A 22,281-nucleotide genomic window follows, 5' to 3' on the forward strand; every position below is an offset into this window, starting at 1 on the left:
ATGCACCAGCGCCACCAGCGACATCGGTGCCCAAAAAGCTCCCCCCATCCCAAATTTCCCTGGATTTGCGGGGTGTCCCAGGTGAATAAATCTATTTTTCCACTTTATTTCTCCATCAGTGGTGGCTTTAGGAATTCTGGGAGCCGGGAGGCAAACCCTGAACAGGTAAAACCGGGCTGATTTCAACTTCTTCCTGCATTCCAAGAGCACCTCACGCTTGGCTGCTCGGCTCTGCTGTCCCACATCAGCCTTCCCGAAATCCTGGTGCCTCTGGCAACGGGGAAACGGCTCTGCTGAAGCCTGGCTGAGCTTCCCAGGGTGCTGCTAACACAGGGAAATCCTTCACAACAAATTCCTGGCCCTGCTGGCATCCTCATCTTCCCTTCCCAGCAGCAAGCAGGGCTGTGAGGCGTCTCCCAGCCTACTCCAAGTGCCTGAAACCCCATTTTAAGTGGTTGAATATTTTATCCTCGCCCCAGGGAATTTAGATTTACCTTTCCACGCTGCCTATGAAGCTGCAGAGCCGAAATGGAGCTGGGAATGATGAAGTCACCCCTCTCCATCGCAATGAATCTCCAGGTCTCTGGTCTCCAAAGGACATGGAGTTTGGTTGTGTGAAGACCCTTTAAAATATCACAAATTTTCCAGGGTTTTAACAAAATTAAGAGCTTTTTACAGGAGGGTCTCTATCTAGCAGGGGGAAGGGGCAATGCAAACCCCTTGCGAAGTTTAAAATTGTATTTTTGGTCAAAAAAGAGAATTAATCCTCCTGACCGTATTGCAGAAGATGGTTTTGGATCACCCCAAATCTCCTGGGGGGGAATCCAAGGAGGATCAGTGGGGTGTTTAAAAACAAGGGCCATTACAGCCGTTCTTTATTAGAAATGACAGGCAAGGTTGTGCACCTCGGGGCGTTATTTTTATTAAACCATCTGCGCAGCTCCATACATTTCCCATTTCTCTGTATTACCCATGTGGGAGTAATTATGGTTTTCTTCCAAGAAATGTGCGTGTAATCTGGTAAACCCAAAAAAACCCCCGCTGAAGTCAGGCTGCAGATGGTCCTTTATGCTCTGGTGGCCCTGGCTGGGTTTAGGGTGCTGGGTATGGTCAGGACACCAAATCCAGCATGGGAACAGTGGGAACTGCTGGGGCAGGGAGGGAGGGAATGATCCAGGAGTGGGGTTGATCCAGAAAGGAACTGGGGACTGCCTGGGGATGGACCAGTCTGGGACTGGGGATGGACCAATCTGGGACAGGGGAGATTGGACTGGGACTAGGGACGGACTGATCTGGAACTGTGGGTGGACGAATCTGGGATTGGGGAAAGTGGTCTGGGACTGGGCATGGATTGAGCTGGGACTGGGGACTCTGTTCTGAGACTGGGAAGGGTGGCTTGGGATTGGGGATAGAAAGATCTGGGACTGGAGAGGGACCAGTCTGGGACTGGGGAAACCGATCTGGGACTGGGGAGGCTGGACTGAGACTGGAAAGACTGGTATGGGACTAAATTAATCTGGACCTGAGGAGACTGGTCTGGAACTGGGGAGGTTGATTCGGGGATATACTGATCATGGGCTGAGGATGGATTGATCTGGGACTGGGGCTATTGGTCTGAGACTGGGGATGGACTGATCTGGGACTGGTAATGCACCAGTCTGGCTCTGGGAAGACTGCTCTGGGACTGGGGAAACTGGGTTGGAATTTGGGATGGATTAATTTGAGCTTGGGAACCACGGGGCCGAACCAGCCCAGGAGAGACCCGGCTCAGAGGCGACTTAGCCCCGCCCCCTCCGTTAAGGCCCCGCCCCTCCGCCGAGGCCCCGCCCCCTCCGTTAAGGCCCCGCCCCTCCCGTTCAGCTGATTTCGGGGAAAGCCGCGCTTTAACAGAAACTGCGGCGCGTGCCCCGCCGGGTCGCTCCTCATTGGCCGGCCCCGCAGGGCGCTGTCTCCTCATTGGGTGCAGCGCCAGGGGGAGGAGGCTGGTGATTGGTGGAGTGCGGAGGGGGCGCGATGGTAGGCGTGGCCTCATAACGCGCGGCTATATAAAGGGAGCGCAGTGAGCGCCGCGGGCGCGGCGGCGGGCGTGGGAGCGCGGGGACGGGAGCTGAGCTGGGAGCGGCCGGGGACAGGTACCGGCATTTCCCGTGGGTGGGCCGGGAACGGGACCGGCAATTGCTGTGGGTGGGCAGGGACAGGCTGAGGGACAGGGACCGGCATTTCCCGTGGGTGGGCCGGGACCGGCACCGAGCGGCGGGGGGGCAGGAGCAGGTCCCGACGCCTACCCCGATTATCCGCACGCCTGCGGGGAAGGGCAGGAAGTTTGCGGGACCGTAGGGATGCGGGATGTCCCCAGCCCGGTGCTCGCGGTCCCCTGCGCAAGGATCGAGCCCTCCCGGTGCTGCCCCCCGGTGCTCCGCGGCAGAGCCCGGGCTGAGCGGGTTGGAGCCGCGGGGTGACGGTGCGGGGCTGCCGCCTCCAGCCCTCTCGGGAGGGCTCCTTGACATCGTCCCGAGCGTGTGACTCCCTCTCGGGGAGGGGAGATGGAGCTCCGGCCTCTGGCTGTGATGGGAAGCAGCTTTCTAGAAAACGGGGTGGTTTAGGAGCGTCCCATTTCTGCGGGATTTCTGAGGTTTTTCCCTTTGGCATGACTCGGGTTGGGTGCAGGAGCTCCCAGAGAGGCTGCTGTGTGCCCCCATTCCTCCTGGGATGAGCTGTGGCGTGTCTTTTGGGACATCCAGAGATGTGCCCTCCGTGGTGTTCGGCTGGTGGTGTTGGTGCTCACCATCCCTAAAAAACAGGGGCTGTGCTCTGAGTAGCCAGGGCTATCTCTGTGTCCTGCTGGGCAGTGCAGAAGGGAGAGGCAGTCCAGTAAAATCTGGAGCCCAAACTGCCTGCAAAGTTGATTCAGGGGCTGCTGGTCACTTCTGCCAGGCCACCAGCTCCTGTTGTGACAGGCAGGGTTGAGCCTGGCACTCTGCTTCCAGTGGCTGTGTGTTCCTTATCCCTGTGAGCATTTGGGATGCAGTTTGGAGCCGGCATCTGCTCCCCGGATGGTGCCTGGTGAGAGGAGCTGCTGTTCCCTCTGGGACAGGTCCTTGTGCCAAGACCAGCCAGGGACAGCTCTGGCACCCTGGGATGGCCTGCCCAGTGTCACTTGCTCAGGTGACAGCACAGCTGGGGGCTTTCATCCCCATCCATCTGCTTATCCCACAGCAAAATAGGAATAAGCAGGGCACTGAGTCAGCTGGTTCTGGGAGCGGAACTTTGGTAGAACTGGAGGAAGGATTTGTAGCAACTCAGAAGGAAATAGCCTTGATTCTTTTCTCATTTTATAAGAAGCAGGGGGTGGGCTGGGGGGTATTTTAATCCTAGAATTATAGGATTGGGGATTCCCAGAAGTCTTTGGGTTGGAAGGGATGTTAAATTCCATCTCATTCCACGGGCAGATGTTGGCATGTGGGGCTTCCAAAAGCTCCAGGTGGTGCCACTGCCAGCTGAGCCTGGGGCAAACCAGCCCAACCCCTGCTCCCCAGCTGTGCTGGGATGGAACTGGGAGAGCTGACGGGGCCTGGCCCCCTCTGTCCCTGCAGGATGTGTGACCGGAACGGTGGCAGGCGGCTGCGGCAGTGGCTGATCGAGCAGATCGACAGCGAGCTGTACCCCGGCCTCATCTGGGAGAACGAGGAGAAATCCATGTTCCGCATCCCGTGGAAGCACGCCGGGAAGCAGGACTACAACCAGGAGGTGGATGCTTCTATTTTCAAGGTAGGCACAGGTGGTTGATGCTTTTTCTTGGTGCCTCCTGGGCTCTGTGGTGCTGCTTTTGTCCCTTGGTGGGACGTGGCCACGCTGTCTCTGGGTTTTATGTCTTTAACCCTTGCAGGAGATGCTGTGATTGGTCTCCTAGGATTTTTCTTTTTTTTTTTTTTTGGGGGATGATTTATTCCTTTTTATCAAAAATTAGTACCAGTTTTAGGTTTGTTTTCAGCAGGTTTGAATCCAGCTCTGACATGAGAAGGAGCTTTTGACCTGCTTGAAACTTCTCATCAGCTTCTCTTGATAAAATGCTGGATTTGTATTAAAAAAAAAACCTACCCTAAAAAGACTTTGAAGGTTGGAAGGAAGGATTTTACTTAAAGGGGAGATTTCCAGTTTGGGGGAAAAATGGGAAAATTCTATCCTGAAGCAAAAAGTTCCCCAGGAATTCCCTTCCCTCTGACCCCACTTCCAAGTATCAGGTGAGTGAGTTCACTTTCAGTGACAACTGGGTTGGGAGCACTGAGTTATGAGGATGGTACTGAACTCAGCCATCTGAAAATACAGAAATAACTATAAAAGAAATAAATATGTATATTTAAAAATATGTAGTATTTTGCAATCTCCCTTCAGGGGTAAAATACATTCTCCTACCTTATATTCCATTCCCTTATCATTTTTCTTACTGAAAGCACAAATTTTGTTGGTTTTTTTGAGGTTTATTTTGATTTTTAATTGAGCAGCAATTCCTCGTGTTCCCGGCAGCTCGAGGTGCAGAGGTGAAAGCCACACATGATGATTTTGACCTCTACTTTTGGAAAACCTGGGTTTTAAAAGACTTTTCTGCATTTTTGGGGTACATGGTGCTGCTCTGCACCCCAAAAGCCCCCCCAGGTGTGGTGGCTGTGCAGTCTAGGAGCGAAACAGCAAATCCCCAGGGGATGCTTGAGAAGGGTGCAAGATGCAAAATGCTCTCTGCAACCCCAGCTCTTCCTCCCTGAGAGGCTTTGTACAGCTCGCAGGGAGGATTTTCTTAGGGGTTTTTTTTTCTTTGCATTCTTTGCTTTAGGCCTGGGCTGTTTTCAAAGGCAAGTTCAAGGAAGGTGACAAAGCGGAGCCGGCCACGTGGAAGACGCGGCTTCGCTGCGCTCTGAACAAGAGCCCTGACTTTGAGGAGGTGACAGACAGGTCCCAGCTGGACATCTCTGAGCCCTACAAGGTCTACAGGATCGTGCCAGAGGAGGAGCAGAAATGTGAGTTCCCCAGCAAAGGAGTGACCCCTGCTGTGGGTCCATCCCGTTAGTGCAGACCTGCACCTGAGCAGAGCTTCCTGGCCAGGCCCTGCTCTGTGCTCTGGCTCTCTGCTTGTCCTGCTTTGCAGATGTCCCCCTGTGGTGACAGGGAGGGGAGGAAGAAAGGCCAGGCTTGGTTTTTTTTTCTTTTAACCCCTTGAGCCCTTAGGAAATAAGGGACAGCTGCAGCCTTGTGGAAGCTCCCATCCCCTAAGGATGTTGTAGGGGAGGAACATGAGCCTCAACCTTTTTTTCCTCCCAACCCCTGCCCCATGAGAATGATGAGGAGCTGCAGTAAAGCCCTTTTCTTGCAATGATTTTGCAGAGAGCTGCTCTGCTGTCCGGTGTGGTTCAGGTCACACTAACTATAACCCTGTTTGTGGTTAGGGGAGTGTGTGTGCTTTGTCCTTTTTTTTTTTTTTTTTTTAATGTTAAAAATGTGCAAAAAAAGAATGATTTTGCTGTCAGGAAATCTGCCTTTAGCATCTCTGTCCCCTCCAGCCCGTTCACACAGGGGCTGTGCTGCCCCTATGCAAATGGCACGGCAGGTTCCCACCAGCAGCACCCCTGCACTGGGGTGGCTGGTGGAAAAAGGAGAAGCAGCAGCCCCAGTCTCTGGGGTGCTCAAAAAAACCCCCCAAACCCTCTCCTCTTCTCCAGCTTTGTGTTACCAGCCAGACTTTTGATTTTTCTTGCTGCTGGTCGCTGTGCAGGGGGGAAATGGGTTGTAAAGTGATTTTTTTTTTTTTTTTTTTTTTTTTTTTTTGTCCCCAAAAAGCAGCTCTGGAAGGGCTGCGAGCTTCTCCAAGGTGCTGTTACGTGGCTCCGCTGTGGTTCTTGGTTTCATAACTTTCACTGGCTGAAAGGTTTCTAAAACCCCTCAAGATGAGCTGTGCTTGGGATGTGTGTGGGTGTTCTCACTGCATCCCCACCTGTCCTTCCAGGCAAAGCAGGGATTGCCAGTGGGAGCAGCCTGAACGATGTCACGGACATGGACTGCAGCTCCTCTGCCATCGATGACCTCATCAAAGAGGTGAGGCCTCACCTTGGCTGCAGGAGGAGTGCTGGGTCAGGCTGCCTGATAAAAATTCCTTGCCTTCCAAGAATTCTGTCTGCAGGGCTGGATTTGCAGCTCATTCCTGGGAGCCAGCACCTGGTGTTGGCTCTGGTGTTGGCTCCTGCTTTCCATGTGCATCCAGCTGGGAGAGAATTCACTGGGGGATGGGGTCTGTCCCAGCTCTGTGCCCCTTCTTGGCCTTGTCACACCTGCCTGCTTCCCCTCAGTAGCTCTTGAGGGTTTTATTCAAATGTACAACCTGGGCAATGCCAAACTTGATCTTTCCAACCCCAAAAATTGGTTGGCGTTGCCTTTTGGACCCTCTCCAAGTGCTGCAAGGCATCCAATGTGCTCTGATCCCCGTTTCTGGTATCCCACAGCCCTCCTGTGTGGATGAATACCTGGGGATCATCAAGAGGAGCCCCTCACCCCCCCAGGAGACCTGCAGGAACCCCCCAATACCCGACTGGTGGGTGCAGCAGCCCAGCCCTGGTAAGTAGCCGACAGCTTGTGTGAGATTTGGGAGATTGTTGGGGCAGGAAAAATCTTCCTTGTGCAGGGATGTGGGGTGGGGAGCAGTTTATTTTATCTTCCTTATTAAGGATGTTTAAAGTGCTCATTAAGAAATCCACCTGGGAGGTTTTGCTGGCATCTCCTGTGTGGGAGCTGGGAATACTGGGACAGAAAATGAGGGGGCTGGTGGGGGGGAGCTGGGGGATTGGGATTTGGGAGCTGGGAATGGAGGCTCAGCTCGGCTTTGTGTGCCCACAGCGTTGCCCCTGATGAATGGATACTCCAGCTACGAGCAGTACCACTCAGGTAAGGCACCTCCCCTGGCCAGCAGGTGCCCCTCTCTGTGTGTGGTGGCAGGAGGTGGCTCTGACTCTGTCACCCACCTTGAGGGAGGCTTTGCTTTGGGTTCAGGAGGTGCTGCACCCTCCTGATTGCCCACATTTCCATGCTGGGATGGATCCTGCCTGGTGTCATGGGGCAGAGAGCAGTTGCTTGGGATGCTGGGATCAGCCAGCCTTTGGAACGGGGGGCTCTGCCCACGGCATGGGGGGGAGTGTGGAGCAAAGGCAGGAGGAATGGGTTCCATGTGTTTCTTGGCCATAAACTAAACCACAAGAAGTTCCACCTCAGTGCGAGGAAGAACTTCCCATGGAGCTTGGCAGAGCACTGGAACAGCTTCCCAGGGAGTTGTGGAGTTTCCCTCTCTGGAGACATCCCGACCCCACCTGGATTTGTCCCTGTGTCACCTGCTCCAGGTGCCCCTGCCTGGGCAGAGGGGTTGGACTGGGTGATCTCCAGAGGTCCCCATTCCATGGTTCTGTGATATTGGGAGCTCTCACTTGCTGGTCAGCCCTGTACCAGGCTGAGGGAGATGTCCCTCCCAGGAAATCTGGGATTTGGGCACAGCAGTGAGGAGCAGGTTTGTCCTTTCCTGATGAGATGTGCGTGTCCATCACCTCCCAGGTTATTCCCAGATGGTGATCAGCTTCTACTACAGCGGGAGGCTGGTGGGCCATGTCAGCACCTCGTGCTCTGAGGGCTGCAGGATCTCCCTGGGCCAGCCCTCGGGCCACGGGGAGAAGCTCTACGCCCCGGATGCCCTGGAGCACGTCCGGTTCCCCTCGGCCGACGCCATCCAGAACGACCGCCAGAAGCAGATCACCAAGAAGCTCTTTGGGCACCTGGAGAGGGGTGTCCTCCTGCACAGCAACAAGCAGGGCATCTTCATCAAGAGGCTGTGCCAGGGCAGGGTCTTCTGGAGCGGGAACACCATGGCCTACAAGGACAGGCCCAACAAACTCGACCGGGATGAGGTGGTGAAGATCTTTGACACCAACTTGTTCTTCCGAGGTTTGTAGGAGCCTCCCGCTTTTTGGTGCGAGGAGTTCTGCTCTTTCCTGTGGGAAATAAAGCCCTGGATTGGTTGATTTGAGCTGATCAGCCAGCAGATGTGGTGAACAACCCTGGCTGGCAGCAGTTTGGGGTTGGGAAACCTTCAGGAGGGTGGAGGAGGGGACGGGATAACAGGGATAGTCCCCGTGGCTCTGACCAGAGACTGCTCCCTGGAAAAGCAGAGGCCATTCTGGGATCCCAAAGCCTTGGGACAACGCACAGGGAGTTTCTGGAGCTTGCACCCAGTGTGGGAGCCCCTTGGGCCCTGTGGTGGGGTTGAAAAGGTGGAGCCCTTTTTCCCTGGACCACTTTGAAGCCATCACTGCTGGCTTCCCAAGTGCTCTGGATGAGCAGGTGACACGCCCAGACCTAGGAAGGAATAAAGTGGTGTTTTGGCTCACGAGGCAAATTCCAAAGTTGGAGGCTTTGCTTGAGCCCACAGCTGCTTTGCAGGGTGTTTGATCCCAGGGGCGTGTAGCAAAGGCTGGCAGCCTCTGGAGGGCAAATTCCAGGTTTTCCTCTGTCCTTGCAGAGCTGCAGCAGTACTACAACAACCAGGGCCGCTTCCCAGACAGCAGAGTCGTGCTGTGCTTCGGGGAGGAATTCCCGGATGCCGTGCCGCTGAGGTGCAAACTCATCCTCGTCCAGGTACGGAGAGCTGGGAGAAAAAGGGATCCAGACGAGGTGGGAATTCTGCCAGCAGAGCTCCACCCCCTGGAGCCACGGGGCATTTGGGTGGCTGGGTTGGGCGGGGAAGTTGGGTGCTTTTCCACAGCCTCCTGATCGGTGCTTGGGCTGTTGCTTATCACATTCCTGGGTCTGGGTTTGCCAGGGAAGCTCCCTAAGGGCACAAGTTCTATGAACTGCAGGGAAGTCTCTTCTTTAACTCCTGATCCTGCATTGGCACTGGGACTTCTGCCTTTTCCTGTGGGAATGGGGGAGTAAATCCCTGGCCTGGTGGATGGATTTAAGATCAGTGATGTGGTGAAACAGCCGTGCTTGGCAGCAGTGGGGTTGGGAAACCTTAGGAGGGTGGAGGATGGGGTGGGATATGGGGTCAGTCCTCGTGGCTCTGGTCAGAAACTTCTCCATGGAGAAGCTGCAGCAGTTCTGGGATTGAAAAGCCTCAGGACAGGGATTTTGGAGCCTCTTGGGCCAAGCAGGGTGTGGCATTCCCTCTTGAGCAAGCAGAGACCCACCAGGTCTGTGAGGTCCTGGGGGGGATTTTACAAGGTCAGACTGGTCCTGTGCCTCCTGCACAGCTCTGGCCTGGTCACCTCTCCTTGCTGTGGGTGTCTGCCCCAGAGGATCACTGAGGATGTGCTGGGACATCCCCCAGCCTGTTCTTGCACCTCAATATCCCTGCTGGGAGGAGCTCCTGGGGCTGCTCCTTCATTCCTGAAGGTGCCTGTGGAGTCAGACCTGCTGTCCTGGCAGGACCTTGGCCGCCTGTGCTCTGCTGTGTGTCCCCCACCCCGCCCCAGCTCCTGGATGGGAGATGCCCAAAGAGCTCCCTCTTCACTGAGCATCCTCCTGACCTTTTTCCTTTGTCCCAGGTGGAGCAGCTGTACCTCAGGCAGGTGGTGGACGAGGCTGGGAAGACCTGCAGCTCCAGCCCTATGCTCCCCATGGCTGATGAGCCCCAGCACGACCAGGGCTACCGGATCTTCCAGGACATCTGCGCCACACGGCCGCTCTTCCGGGAAAACCAACAGATCGCAGTCTGAGCCCCCTGCTCCCCTCCCAGCCTGCTGGGCTGCCCTCATCCACACCCAGATTAGTCCCATGAGTGCCTAAAATCCTTTTTTTTTTTTTTTTTTTTTAAAAATTTTTTTTTTTTTTTTGAAAGTTGGGTTTTGTTTCTTTGCTATTTCCAGTGCAGAGTCTGTATAAATCCAGTGGTGGAAATTGCCGTGAGCAAATAGGTTGGATGTTCAGTGCCTGCAAACAATCTATGATAAAAATGACTTTTCTAGTCCCAGGACTGTCTGTAGCTCACACCTGGGGGACCAGGGAGCATCCAAGCTGTGCAGGGAGGTCAGGGCTGGCTTTGCTTTGTGTTGCCTTTGTTAATGGCCAGTCAAGCAGAACCAAAAATCAGCAGCTCTAAGCACCTGCCCCAACAATCTGCAACTCAGACCTTGCTGAGAGCAGCAACTTGATAGGAGGTGACTCTTGAAAAGCCTTAGAATGCTCAAATTTAGGAAATTCCATCCAGGAATCAGCTTTCCCCCTTCAAAGAGTCCTGCTGGTGGAAGGCAGGGTGTGCCTCCCAAAGAGAACTCCTGAGATTCCTCTTTATTTTTGCTGTGAGATTTATGCGTTTCTCTTTCGTGCCAAAGTGGATTGCAATTTGGAAACCGATGCAGAGGTTCTATGTGTAAATACTGACTATGAGAACTTAGGAATCCTCATTTTTCCTGACCGGAGCCAGAGTTTATATAAACACAGAGAATTTTAATTTTTCAAGATTGCAGCGTAGTGTGAATAGCTTGGCTTCACCCTCCCCAACACACGTGTGGGGCTCTCCCAAGCGTGTCCAGGCAGCGTCATCCATGTGTAAATCCTCGTTTTCACAGCTTCTGAGTGTGCCCCCAGCTCTGGGGAGCTGCTGGTGCCTCCCAAAGCAGGGCTGCACATGTGTGCGTGCCACCAAAGCTGCCTATTTATTGTATGCCTGAGGTTTATTAATTTTTTGGGGGGTAAATTTTTATATCTCCCTGCAATTAAAGTGCTATATTTTGTATTTCTCTTGTGATGTGGTTTTTGGGGGCGTTGAGTGGGGTCTCAAAGCTGGTGGGGTGAGTCTGGGATCTCTGACTTTCCCTAATTTGGTTTTACCTGTGGTGGCGTCTGTGTTAAGCCTCTGTCACCTCTTTCCTCTTCCACAACTTCCTGGATTCCATCCCCAGGCAGGAAAGAAGAGTCAAAATGCAGTAATGTGATGGAGGGAGGGAAATGGGATCGCTTGGAGATCCTTCATTCCAGAGAGGAGGAGGATGTGTCCCTGCTCTTCTGCTGCAGCACTGAGCTGGGTGTGAAGCTTCAAGGTTATGGGATTGGGGCAGGTTTTTATGGTTGTGCCCAAAGGCTTCCTCTTTTCCTTTTCCCATGGGAAGTGGGAGCGTTTCCCCTGTGTCCTCTCATGGTGCAATCGCAGCTGGCAGCCAGGTGCCTCCCTCATTCCCTGTTACCCCTTCATGGGCAGGAGAACTGGAAAGAAAAGGTAAACCTTGCGGGTTGAGAGCAGTTAAATAATAGCTGGATGAAATTCTTTGGGAAGAAATTCTTCCCTGTGAGGGTGCTGAAGCCCAGGCACAGCTGTGGCTGCCCAGTTCCTGGAAATATTCAAGGCAAGGTTTGGTGGTGCTTGGAGCAACCTGGGATAGTGGAAGGTGTCCCTGCCCATGGCAGGGGGTGGGATGAGATGAGTTTTGAGGTCCTTTCCAACCCAAACCATTCCAGGATTCTAATTACAAAAAAAAAAAAAAAAAAGTAAAATATAATAATTGCAACGAAAAGGAAAGGGGAATAAGAGCCAAGGGAAGCAAGCAATGCACAATGCCATTGTGAGAAGAATTGCCCTACTGAGAAGAGCATGACCTCTATCCCAGCAGAAACCAGGACATTTCTCCATCCAGGGAGATTGTCTAGGGCGAGATGGGAGAGCCAGCTTGAACTCTGTGATCAAACATGAGGATTAAGGGAATTCCTGAATCCCTGCCCCAGCCCTGCTGGTGCGATGCTCGTGCCCTTGTGTGCATCCCCTGCAGGTGTTACAGCACCTGGACTTGGTGCTTGTGACAGGAGCTGGCTGCAGACCAAGGTTTTTTAGGATGCACAAGGATCCTAAAGGCAAAGGAGACCCCAACTCTTGTACCTCCCGTGGGATGCTGTCGCTGAGGTGGGGATGGCACCTGTGGGTGCACTGTGAGCACTGCTCAGCCTTTCTCTGCTCTTCCTGAGGAGCCCACGGGCTTTAACCCTGCTCCGGCCCTCGCTGCTCCCTCAGAGGGTGGGGAAGCCTCACCTCCGGTGGTGCCTGGCAGGGCAGAGGTGGGAGTGATGCCTTCTTGGGATGACCTGAAAGCAGAGGCCAGACCCAATTAAGAGAATGAGAAGCAGTTATATTTATTGAAGGACCTTCAGGTACATTCAGGGCAGCTGAAGCCCCACCCCAGAGGCTACACCCAAAAATGGACAACGGCTCTCTGGTTTTCATACTTTTATAAGTTTGGTCCATTTGCATATTGGGGGTTAATCCTCCAATTACAGCTCCAGGTAATGAAGTGATTCACCCCAAATTTGCTTTGCCCCCCCCCCACCTCCCTTTTGTTTACATTTCTTGGGGCCTGAGGCAGTGAGGTGTCCTTGATTCGCAGGCCTGGAGAGGAATTGTTTCGTCTGGCCAAGATGGGAGACCAGCAGCTCACACTGTAGATGGACTTTAGAGTAAAGTTTGGAATAAAGAATTGTAGATGGAGTTTGGAGTAAAGAATTGCAGGATCACAAATACATGAAAAATAGAAAAGCTGAAACCCTGAGGCAGCGGGAGCGAGGCACCTGCTGTGGGCTGTGCTGGAACAACACGTGAAACCCACCACGGCCTGGGACACCAGAAACCCCACTCGTGGTTTCCCCAGATGTGCAGGGCCAAGTCCTTCCTCGGAAACCACCACCTTGTGCTCGCCTGGAGCCACCTGCTCCTACCCAGGGCTCTTTCAATTTCCACCCCAGACCGCGGAAGAGCCGCGGGGAGCTGAGGTGCCTTTTATTGCACTGGTTATTTTTAGTGTTGTCTTTGTGTGTCAGAGCTCAGGGCTCGGTTTGGGACCTTAACCAGCAGCATGGATTCCATCCCAAACAGATTCCAGGAGGAAATACCTGGTGGCTGAGGAGGGACTGGGAAAGGAGACAGTGGGGTGCAAGAAGGATAATGGGGTGGGCATATGACAGTGGGCAGGGGGCCACTTTTTGCTCAGGTAGGGCTTGCAGAACTGTTGGGCTTAGGTTTAATGCCTGGTCTAAGCTGGATTTCCCCATCCTGAAATCCATCACGAGGCATCCTCCGAGGCTGACGTTCCAGAGCAGATTTCAAGGTGACTGCATTGATTTCACACAAGGGAACTCTGGCCCAGAGTCACGGTGGCCTTTGTGAAATTCCAGCAGGAATTCCTGCACACCTCTCACTTTTCCTGCGAGCCAGGCAGGAATGGCACTGCCATCCCCATCTGGGAAGCTCGTGGTGTCTGGAAGTGCCCCAATCCAGAGGCAGTGCCCTCATTCTGGGCACCCAACCCTGCACCTCGCCCGGCCCTTGGCAGCTCCAGGGAGCTGCTGGTGCAGCTGTGCCCTGTCTCGGTGGTTTTGGGCGACTGGTGACTCAAATACTTTCGTTGGTTTCTGTTCATTTGGGTTCCTCTCTGTTACCTCCCTGAAGTGAAACCTCAGTGCCGGTGTCGGCTCCTCTCCGTCAGTGCCTCATCCGCTGCCAAGTCCCAAAAGTGGCCCAAGTTTTTGTCTGAGGACCCTGTCCCCCAAACCCTGGGGATGGTTTATCCCCTGCATCCCCTCCACTGAATGATCCTCGTGGTGTAGCAGGATCGTGGAGCATAAAGGAGAAGCTCTGTCCGCCCTCCCCAAAATTCTTGCTGCTTGTTTTGGTGGTTTCCCACACTTTGAGTCAGAGCAGCTTGATGTCAAGATATTTCCTTGCTTCCCAGGAAGGCCAAACCAGGTAGCGGGTCCTGCTGTTCCTCTGGAGAGGGCTGCAATCCTGTGGGAATGGGACAGGAATTTCTGGGAGATGCCCAGGCTGAACTCCTGCCTTTAGGAGCAGAAAGTTCCACGGGGGAAGGAGAGCAGAGCTTGATTTCCACGAAGGAAACCTTCACTTGCAGGAGATACAGGGTTCCCTCAAGAATATTTGGGAAGGAGCCCTGTGCTTACCAAATCCTCCTAACATCTGCCAGAGAAGGGTGGACTGGGGCAGGCAATTTGGGGGAATTTTCTACAATTTTCCAACATAAAGACACCTACTCCATGGTGGACACGGGAACACTTTGATTTCTGGGTGCTGTGAAGGATTTGATCAACGCTTCAGCCCCTCGATGTTTCGTTCACTGACTTGGGGATGTTATTTGGGTTCAAAGCCAACCTTTCTCCTGAGATTTGTGGTTGGGCCTCTGGGAAGCGTTTTCCTTGGGAGAAAATGAGCTGGGTTCTGTCCTGGGTTGTATTAGTTTCGTTTATCACATGTTTCTGGAGTTTCCCAGGAAATGCTGCTCACCAAACGCCACAAGCACCACTGCAGGTGGCTTCAGAAGAAGAATTCAGTGTCCATGAGGACAAGCCAACCCTCCCACGTGCCTGAAACCCAGTGTGAGAAGTTTCCTAATGCTAAATCTGTGTGGAGAACAGGTTTGATGGGCTGGGGAGGAGGAAGACGAGGTTTGTTCCACCTAAATCCTGAGATTTAGCCCAACTCAGCCTGGAGAAAGAGGAAAAGCTCTGCAGGCACCTCCATCCACTGCTCTGCAACCACAAGTCAGTGGCAGGTCCCGGCTCACAGTTGAACTGCTCGGGAATCCAAGACCCAGCAGCTCCAGCTGCTTCCTCCAACCTGCCCCCGCTTGGCACCGGCCCCCCCAGGCGCCTCTTGAGGCGTTAAAAAGCAAACAGTCACTTTTTATTTCTAGCCACCAGGCTTTCCAACTGGTTTGATTGCTCAATGCCCCCGTTTCAGCACAGCAGCCTGTCCACGGCGAGCATCTCCGGGCTCTTCCTGCCAGCGTGTTGTAATATGGGAGCAGCCCCTTCCACACGGGCCCTGGCAGCAGGATATCTCCTTGGGAAGGCAGGAAAAGAAGGTTTTATATCCCTTTGGGTGGTTTTATGGCCAAGGATGATGTCTTGTGATCAGGAAGACCCACCCAGAGCTGACTTTAGTGGATGTCAAGGGGCTTGCTCCATTTTTTGGCTGCTTTTTTGACACGGTGTTACGTGGCACTTTTCAATTGTCTCTTGGTTTGGGTGGATGGTCGGACCTGGCTCAAGGGCCAAACCATGAGGTCAGACCTGTGGAGGCAACGGGAGGAGAGGCATGGGCCAAAGGCAGCTCCTCAGCTCTGGGCATCTCAGCTCCATCAAAAGGAGGAAGAGGAGGTGGTGGGAAGAGCTGAGGGTGAGGAGGCTGAAGCTGCAGGATTTCCTCAAGCTGAACTTCGCTGCAGGAAGGTCTCGTGCAGAGGAAAGGAGATCCCAAACCCCAGAAAACGTGACACTTAATTCTCAGACCCAGCTTTTGCCAGATGAGCTCTCCCTCTGCAGGTCTTTGCCATAGCACCAGGCACCAGGCTGTGAAAACGGGCTCCACCCAAGCCACAGAGGCACAAACAACACAGGGACGAGGAGAAACACGGTGATACTCGTTCAGAACTTCGGGTTCATCACGAGACTGAGCCTGAAACCAAGTCCAGGCTGAAATCCCCTCCCTTCCCCCTCAGTTTGCATGTGCTCAGGGGCTGGGTCCTGCTCTGACATATTTTTATTGCAGGTGATTTGTTTGCAGTAACAAAACACCCGGATGTGCCGAGGAGCCATAAAAATCAGTGGGAGCTTTTTGTGTGGGTCTGTGTGACCCAGAGCCACCAGGCAATCTGGGCCTCTGCTGCTCTTCCTTAGAGCAGCACGGAGGAGCTTGGACTCAGCCCTAAAATGGAAATGGGCAGAAGCAAAAGGGCATTTCAGGCCATTGCACAAGGAGGTCTCGGCAATGTGATGGTTAAAAAAATTCTCCAAGCTGGAGAAATATTCCTTTTCCCTCCTTTTCCCCACATTGTGTGAGGGTAGCTGGGGGTTCAGAAGAGTTGCTCCAGCTCTTGCTGAGAGAATAATTCACACGGGTTATGTAAAACCTCCTTTGTCTGTGCTGGGTATTTACAGAGAAATGCAAATCACGGAAACATAGAAGGGTTTGGGTTGGAAGGGACCTTAAAGTTATCTCATTCCAACCTCTCCTTAGAGGGTGGAATACCTTCCACTAGGCCAGGCTGTTCAAAACCCCAAAAGTATAACAAGATTTTGAAATTTTGGAGCAATTAATTTCAATAATTCCAGCATCCCATGGTTCCTGCTTCTTCTTCTTCTGTTGGGCTTCAGAGGGAGGACTGAGGGATGTGGAAGCAACAGTGGTTTGAAGCAAGTGATTCCCTGCCTGTGTCTTTCTGTTCTGTATTCCTCTTGAGAAGTAACCACTTCTCCCTGAGATAAATCTGGCTCACGGACAGGTCTGCAGGGTGCAAAAGACAGGTTGGTCTTCTCAGGGATCACGGCTAGAAAATAGCAAGAGGGATCATTTTGGGGAATATTTTTACACCTCTGCCCCAGAAATACAGTCTGGTTTTGTTTTGGAAGAGGGTCTGGACACCTCTCTTGTAAAAATCCCAAATATTTCAAATTTGCTGATTTGCTTTGCTGCTTCAACCCAAGTTTTCTCTGTTTGCTCCTAAGTGCTCACAGCCACTGCGACCTCCAGTCCTTCCTCAGGCAGCTGGTGAGGTCTGGAGGAGACCTGATCCGTGGAGAGATGGGAAGAGCCTTTCAGCTCTGTCTTTAGGTGGAGGAGGGAAGGGACCACTTGGTTGCATTTAAGGCAAGGAAGGAAAAATCAGCGGGAAATGTTTGCTTGTGGTGTCAGCAGCAAGGGCAAGGAGAGCCTGGAGGAAGGAGAGGAGGGAGGCTCGTGGTTGGGCAGGTGGGGAAGGTGGTCTGTGGTGTTCACCACCGAGCAGGAGATGGAAAAGGTGAGGGAAAGTGAGAGATGGTGATGGCTGGCGGGAGGTTCATGGCTGATGCAGCTCAGGAAGTCAATGGAGAAGGGTGAACATCTGCCCTGCCAAGTGTCCAGCCCTGCTCCTGCACAACATCATCCAGCACATCCCTGGGAGGGGAAGGAGCAAGCGTGGCTGAGCTGAACCCCAAAACCAATGGCTGAGGGAAGCCTGGACCATGGGTTGTGGCTGCAGCATGGAGAGTCAGCCCTTCTCCATGGACGTCTGTAATGCCCTTACCCTGCTCGTGGCTGTGGGGACCGGGCCCCGTGGAGCGACGGCCAAGAGCTGGGTTATGTGGGGATGGGATGGGAAAGGAGAGAGGGGTTCAAGCCCATTGGTCAGGATACAGCAGCAGGCTCTCCTGGAAGAGGGAGAGGCTCCTGGGCTCCTCCTGAGGAGCACCTCTGGTGCACGGCATCTGCTCAGTTCCTCTTTCCTGCCCGCAGCCAGTGACGCTGCTGGGTCTCCTTTTGTGGGGCTGAGATGAGGCAGGAGAGCAACACCAGGCTGAATGGTGGGGAAAGCAAACCCCCTGTGCCCACCCTGCGTGGCTTTGCCCTTGGGGTGGTTGTGGGAAACTCTCAGTCTCTACAAGAGCCTGGAAATTCTGGGGTAATTTTAACCTTGCCGTGGGTTGTGAGAAACTGAGGGGTTTTACAGCTTTGCTGTGCCAGGCAGTGAAGTCATGGGGTGCAACTCTCCCAGGAGAAACCTCGAGTCCCAGCTGGAGTGGGGCAGGATTGTGATGCCCTGGAATGTCCTTTCCCATCTTCTCAGGCTGAGGGCTGTGCCCTCTGATGAAACGCAGAGCAGTGATGGCTCAGGGGAAATCGGTTTGCAAGGAGGGGATTGGTTTGGGGTATTTAGAAAAAAGCACAAATTCTTAATTTTCCCCCGTCAGATTTTCTGGGTGAAGCTTCTCACCATCAGGATGAGTCATGAAGCCAAGAGATGTCATTGCAGGAGGGTTTTGAGTACCAGGGAGGATTTTGAGATGCAGGCAGGTGCATTGGATCGCATTTGGATGGCCTTTGGGCCATCTAGTTTGGACTAGATGACCTTTAATAGATTTTCCATCCCCAATTATTTTACCCAGCCTGGAACTCTTCCTGCTGTGAGTTTGAAACTGCAGAGGTCTTGGTGTGAAAGAAAAACCTGGCCTTGGTTTTGCCTTGTGGAGAAATTATGCCATATTTCTGGTAAAGTGACATCGTCTTTTCGAGCTGCTGCAGGAAAAGGGGTCACTGTGTCTTTTCTGGCCCTCTCTCCTAATTTTGGTTCTCCACAGAATCACAGAAACCCAGAATGGTTTGGGTTGGAAGGGGTTTTAAAGCTCTTCTCGTTCCACCCCCTGCCCTGGGCAGGGACACCTTCAATTATCCCAGGTTGCTCCAAGCCCCATCCAGCCTGGCCTTGGACACTTCCAGGGATCCAGGAGCAGCCACAGCTTGAATACTTTAAACACTTAAACACAACAGTGGAAAACTGGGGATTCCACCCTAACTTTTCTGAAACTGGTGGAGTTTGTAGCGGCCTCTTTCTAAAATGAGAAATGACAGGAAGGCAATAAACGGTGCCTGGAACCTCTGGAACATTTTTGCACAGGAGCAGCAACCCCAGGTGCAGGAAAAACTTTGCCTGTCCATGAAGGTTTATCTTCCAAAAGCTGAATCCCCCAGGGCCGGTTCTCACCTTGCCCCACGGTGAATTCATTCATCTCCAAACAACCAGGAGCCATTCAGGAGGAGCTGATTCATCACAACGCAGTCCTTGGGACATCCTGTTCCTTATCACCCCCGCAGGGCTCTCGGGAGAGGTGAGGCTGGAAAGGAGCCCGGTGAATTTAATAATTCACTCTTGATTTGTGTGGCTGTCACCGATGGACGCTGAGGTGCTGCCAGAGACAGGATCTGATTTCAGGGCAGGGCCGGATCTTAAAATAGGACGGGAATAAATGGTAACGTTTGTTGTCCCTTTTATTGGAGTAAAGGTTCACCTCCAGCCTGAGCCATCAGTTGGGCACGATGTGGTAAGCCTGGCTTTCTGGGAATCGTGCCTGGGGTGGCCCGTGGACCTGTGACCCCAGGGTGAGCTGTCTTTAGCACGCCTCTACTTTTCCTTGAGATAAGAAATAGTGGTGAGTTGATCATATCTCTCCTGTTCCTTAATTTTCTGCTGGTTTAGCTGCTTTATTAGGGTTTTCTTGGTGCAAGGGGAGGCTGGCAGAGTCAGAGCTGCTGTCTTGTACATTCAATCAGCTTTTCTCATGCTGGATTTGGGACAGACCCAATTTTCCCCAAAACCAGCATCTTTCCATCACATGCTTCAGCTTCGGAGTCTGCAGGTGTGACCATCTCAGCTGACTCTGAGGGAGCCCCTCTGCCCTACAAAAGGCAAGTGCTTAAGCTTTGGAAATTCACAGAGCTGCAAAGAAATTTCCCCAACTCCGTTCCCCCAACACCAAGAGCTGCTCTCAGTTTTGTACCGGCACAACCTGGAGTTTCACTGACACGAGCTGAAAAAAGTCCTCCCCATCCTGTAACCCCTCTCCTTTTGCAGCTCTTTATCGTGTGGTCGTGTCACAGCCTCCTCCTGAATCTGGAATTTGAGAGGAATTCTGGCTTGAGACCAAATTTTGAAAAGCAAGTAAAAAAAAAAAGAATTCAACCAATGAGCTGCAGTGCAGAAAATCAATGTGCAGAGAAAACCAAAATTCACTAAATAAATATTTATTCTACTCGACTGAAGCTTCCTAAATAGTCGGGGAGGACTTTTCCTGCTGGGATGAGCCAGGATGAGATCCATTCCCTCTGACAAAATGAGCCTTGAGCTTGGACTTTGGCCTCTGCCGGGAATTAATTATTCCACAGCGCGCCGCTTCTAGCGAGATCTCAGCTCTCGGGTTTCCCACCGTGGGACGCTGAGCCCGGGGGTGCCCCTGCTTTAAAAATCAGAATTTCCTCGCAGAAATTCTGGCAGAAAAAGTGATGAGTGCCGGGCTGGGTGCAGGAGTGGCCTCGGGGCTCATTTACATCTCGGCGGGTGAGAAGTCGGGCGTGAGCCGCTTTCCTGTCAGCGCCAGGCTCTGCCCTAAAACCCCCCGGCTGGTTTCATCTGTGTCAGGGCTGGAGCAAGATCGTGAAGAGGGAAAAGGCCTGAGAGCTGCCAAACCTCTTTTCCTTCCTTCTCTGGTGTCTTGTAATGGGGTTGAGCCTCTCCTTTGTCACCTCTATTCGTGGTGGCCTTGGCTAGTTTAATGTCAGGACTTGATGACCTCAGAGATCTTTTCTGACCTAAATGATTTTATTGTCGTATTTGCTCCTCGCAGGAGGTTTGCCCCATTCTTGGAAGTGCTGGGTGGGGCTTGGAGCAAACAAAATTCCTCAAGAAAAATTCCCCGAGGTATTTTGTCCAAGTGTTCATCTTTGCACCTGAAGGAAATAGAAGTGCTTTGTGGAGGGGAGCTGGTGTTCCAGCCGTGCTGGGAGATGGATTCCCGTGGTCTGACCCTGGAATGCTGCAGGATTCCATGTCCCTGAAGCCCCAGCTTGCTGGGCATGGGTGCAGGAGCTGAACTTGGGGACATCCACGTGGAAAGGGACACGTTTAAGAGTCAGTGCTTAATGAAGGAGCTTTTGTGACATCCCACTCATTCCTTATCCAATAAATGCAGGGTCAGACGAGCTGCAGGGCTGGGCAGGAGGGTTTATTCTGCCACATTGAAGGAGAGAGATGTATTTCCTTTTCCTGCTGTTATTGATGGACTCCTTGTCCCTTTTTCCCCACCATTTTTGGTGCAGGAGGTCGCAGGGTGGGATGGGACATCAATCCTTGTGCTCCTTCCACATCCTTGTAGCTACACCGAGGTGGAAGACAGAACTGAGCATCCCTTTAGGGCAAAAGGGTGTTTTATAGGAATAAACAATAAAAAGAGAGAGAAAACCAGGTCAGAGATGAATCCAGGCCTCAGGGGGTTTGCAAAAGAGCTGGAAATCTCACAAGGCCGAGTTGCGCCTCATGAGATTTCTGACACTTCCCACTTCTGGCTGGGCCAGAAATACCACAAGAACAACGCTGCATCATCATTCTCAGCTCTGGCTCTGCTCTTCCCACACTCCCAGCAGGGATCAGCCTCCCAAACGTCCTCCAGGCTGAGGATCCGCTGGCACCGTGTGCGGCATCGCCGAGCAGCGCCCGGCGCAGACGGCATCCGGCTTTTCCTCTCAGCCCCATGTGTTGAGGAGGGAGATATTTTTGGTCGAGAAATCAAATGACTCATTTTGTGGATCCCAAGAACTATTTTGGGACGGGGTGTGCGCCTGCCCCGGCGCTCTCCCCTGCTGATGCTGCCCGGGGACCTTCAGCCACCCGGGGCAGGTGGGTGCACAAGGGACACGGCACCCCCAGCCTCCAGATCCCGGTGGATTGCAGAGCTGGGAGGCTGCCGATGGCCAGGGATGTTGTGCAATCGCGTTGTTCACGTTTCAGCTCGGTCCTTACCCTTTCCGCCCTCCGGCCGGGTTTGTTATGCAGAGGAAGCATCTTAAGGAGCCCCGACAAACAGACAGGAAACCGAGTCTTTCACTGTGCGGACACATTGTCTGCCCGGAGCTAAATTTGAACATAAAAAGACCTTATTTATTTATTTTATTTATAAATCCTGAGCCGTGTGCTTTGAAGATGAGCCCCGGTTGGGAAGGGTGCAGGAGAGGGTGAGGGGAAGGGCAGCCGGCGCGGCGTGGACCAAAGTCTGGCTCTGGTGTGTGGGTGGGATCAGGGCAGGCTTGGATGCTCCGTGCCATGGCCTGGAGTGACGTCCAGCTGGAAATGGCCAGCTGAGGTGGTGGGGCTTGAATGGGACAGCTCTGTGTGACCAGTTTTGGGGTGGAGACTCCACCCAGGAGCTCATGGGCATCCCCTGTGTCGATGATGGTGAGGGTGGTGCTGGGATCCAACGCACAGTGCCCGGCTGAGGCTGAAATCCTGGGTGGCTCCATGTCCCTGCAGAGGTTGGGTGATGAGGGATTAACATCCAGGACTGAATTCCTGGAAGTGTCCAAGGCCAGGTTGGATGGGGCTTGGAACAACTTGGACTAGGGGAAGGTATCCCTGCCCGTGGCAGGGGGTGGAAGGAGATAAGCTTTAAGGTCTCTTCCAACCCAAACCATGCCAAGACTCCATGATCAGCGAGGCCAGGTGGCCACTCCAGGTCCACACCTGGAGTCACCACCACCTCTGGAGAGGCTGCTCATGTCCCCAGCAGCCTCAGAGGCAGAAGGAGAGCTGCCTTCCACCCACCACAGGCCCCTGGTCCCCAGCGGTCCCCAGGGACTCTGGTGAGACCGTCAGGGAAACCAGAGGCTCCTTTGGAGCTGTTTCTTTTTATTTTCCGTGTACCAGTGGGTATTTCCAGACAAAGGTAGTGTGAGAGGGG

At 53.2% G+C, this 22,281-nt stretch overlaps 1 protein-coding gene across 1 annotated transcript; it reads left to right on the top strand.

Moving 5' to 3' along the window:
* Nucleotides 1–2,054: 2,054 nt before the first annotated feature.
* On the top strand, nucleotides 2,055–10,759 carry IRF8 (interferon regulatory factor 8). Its single transcript, XM_039558525.1, has 9 exons — nucleotides 2,055–2,132; nucleotides 3,594–3,768; nucleotides 4,829–5,012; nucleotides 5,996–6,084; nucleotides 6,489–6,600; nucleotides 6,880–6,927; nucleotides 7,585–7,971; nucleotides 8,546–8,661; nucleotides 9,570–10,759. The coding sequence occupies exons 2-9, from the start codon at nucleotides 3,595–3,597 to the stop codon at nucleotides 9,738–9,740; spliced, it is 1,281 nt and encodes a 426-aa protein (XP_039414459.1). The 5' UTR covers nucleotides 2,055–2,132; nucleotide 3,594; the 3' UTR covers nucleotides 9,741–10,759.
* The last annotated feature ends 11,522 nt before the right edge of the window (nucleotides 10,760–22,281 follow it).

The sequence above is a fragment of the Corvus cornix genome, chromosome 11 (assembly GCF_000738735.6).
Source record: "Corvus cornix cornix isolate S_Up_H32 chromosome 11, ASM73873v5, whole genome shotgun sequence".
Classification (NCBI taxonomy): Eukaryota; Metazoa; Chordata; class Aves; order Passeriformes; family Corvidae; genus Corvus; species Corvus cornix.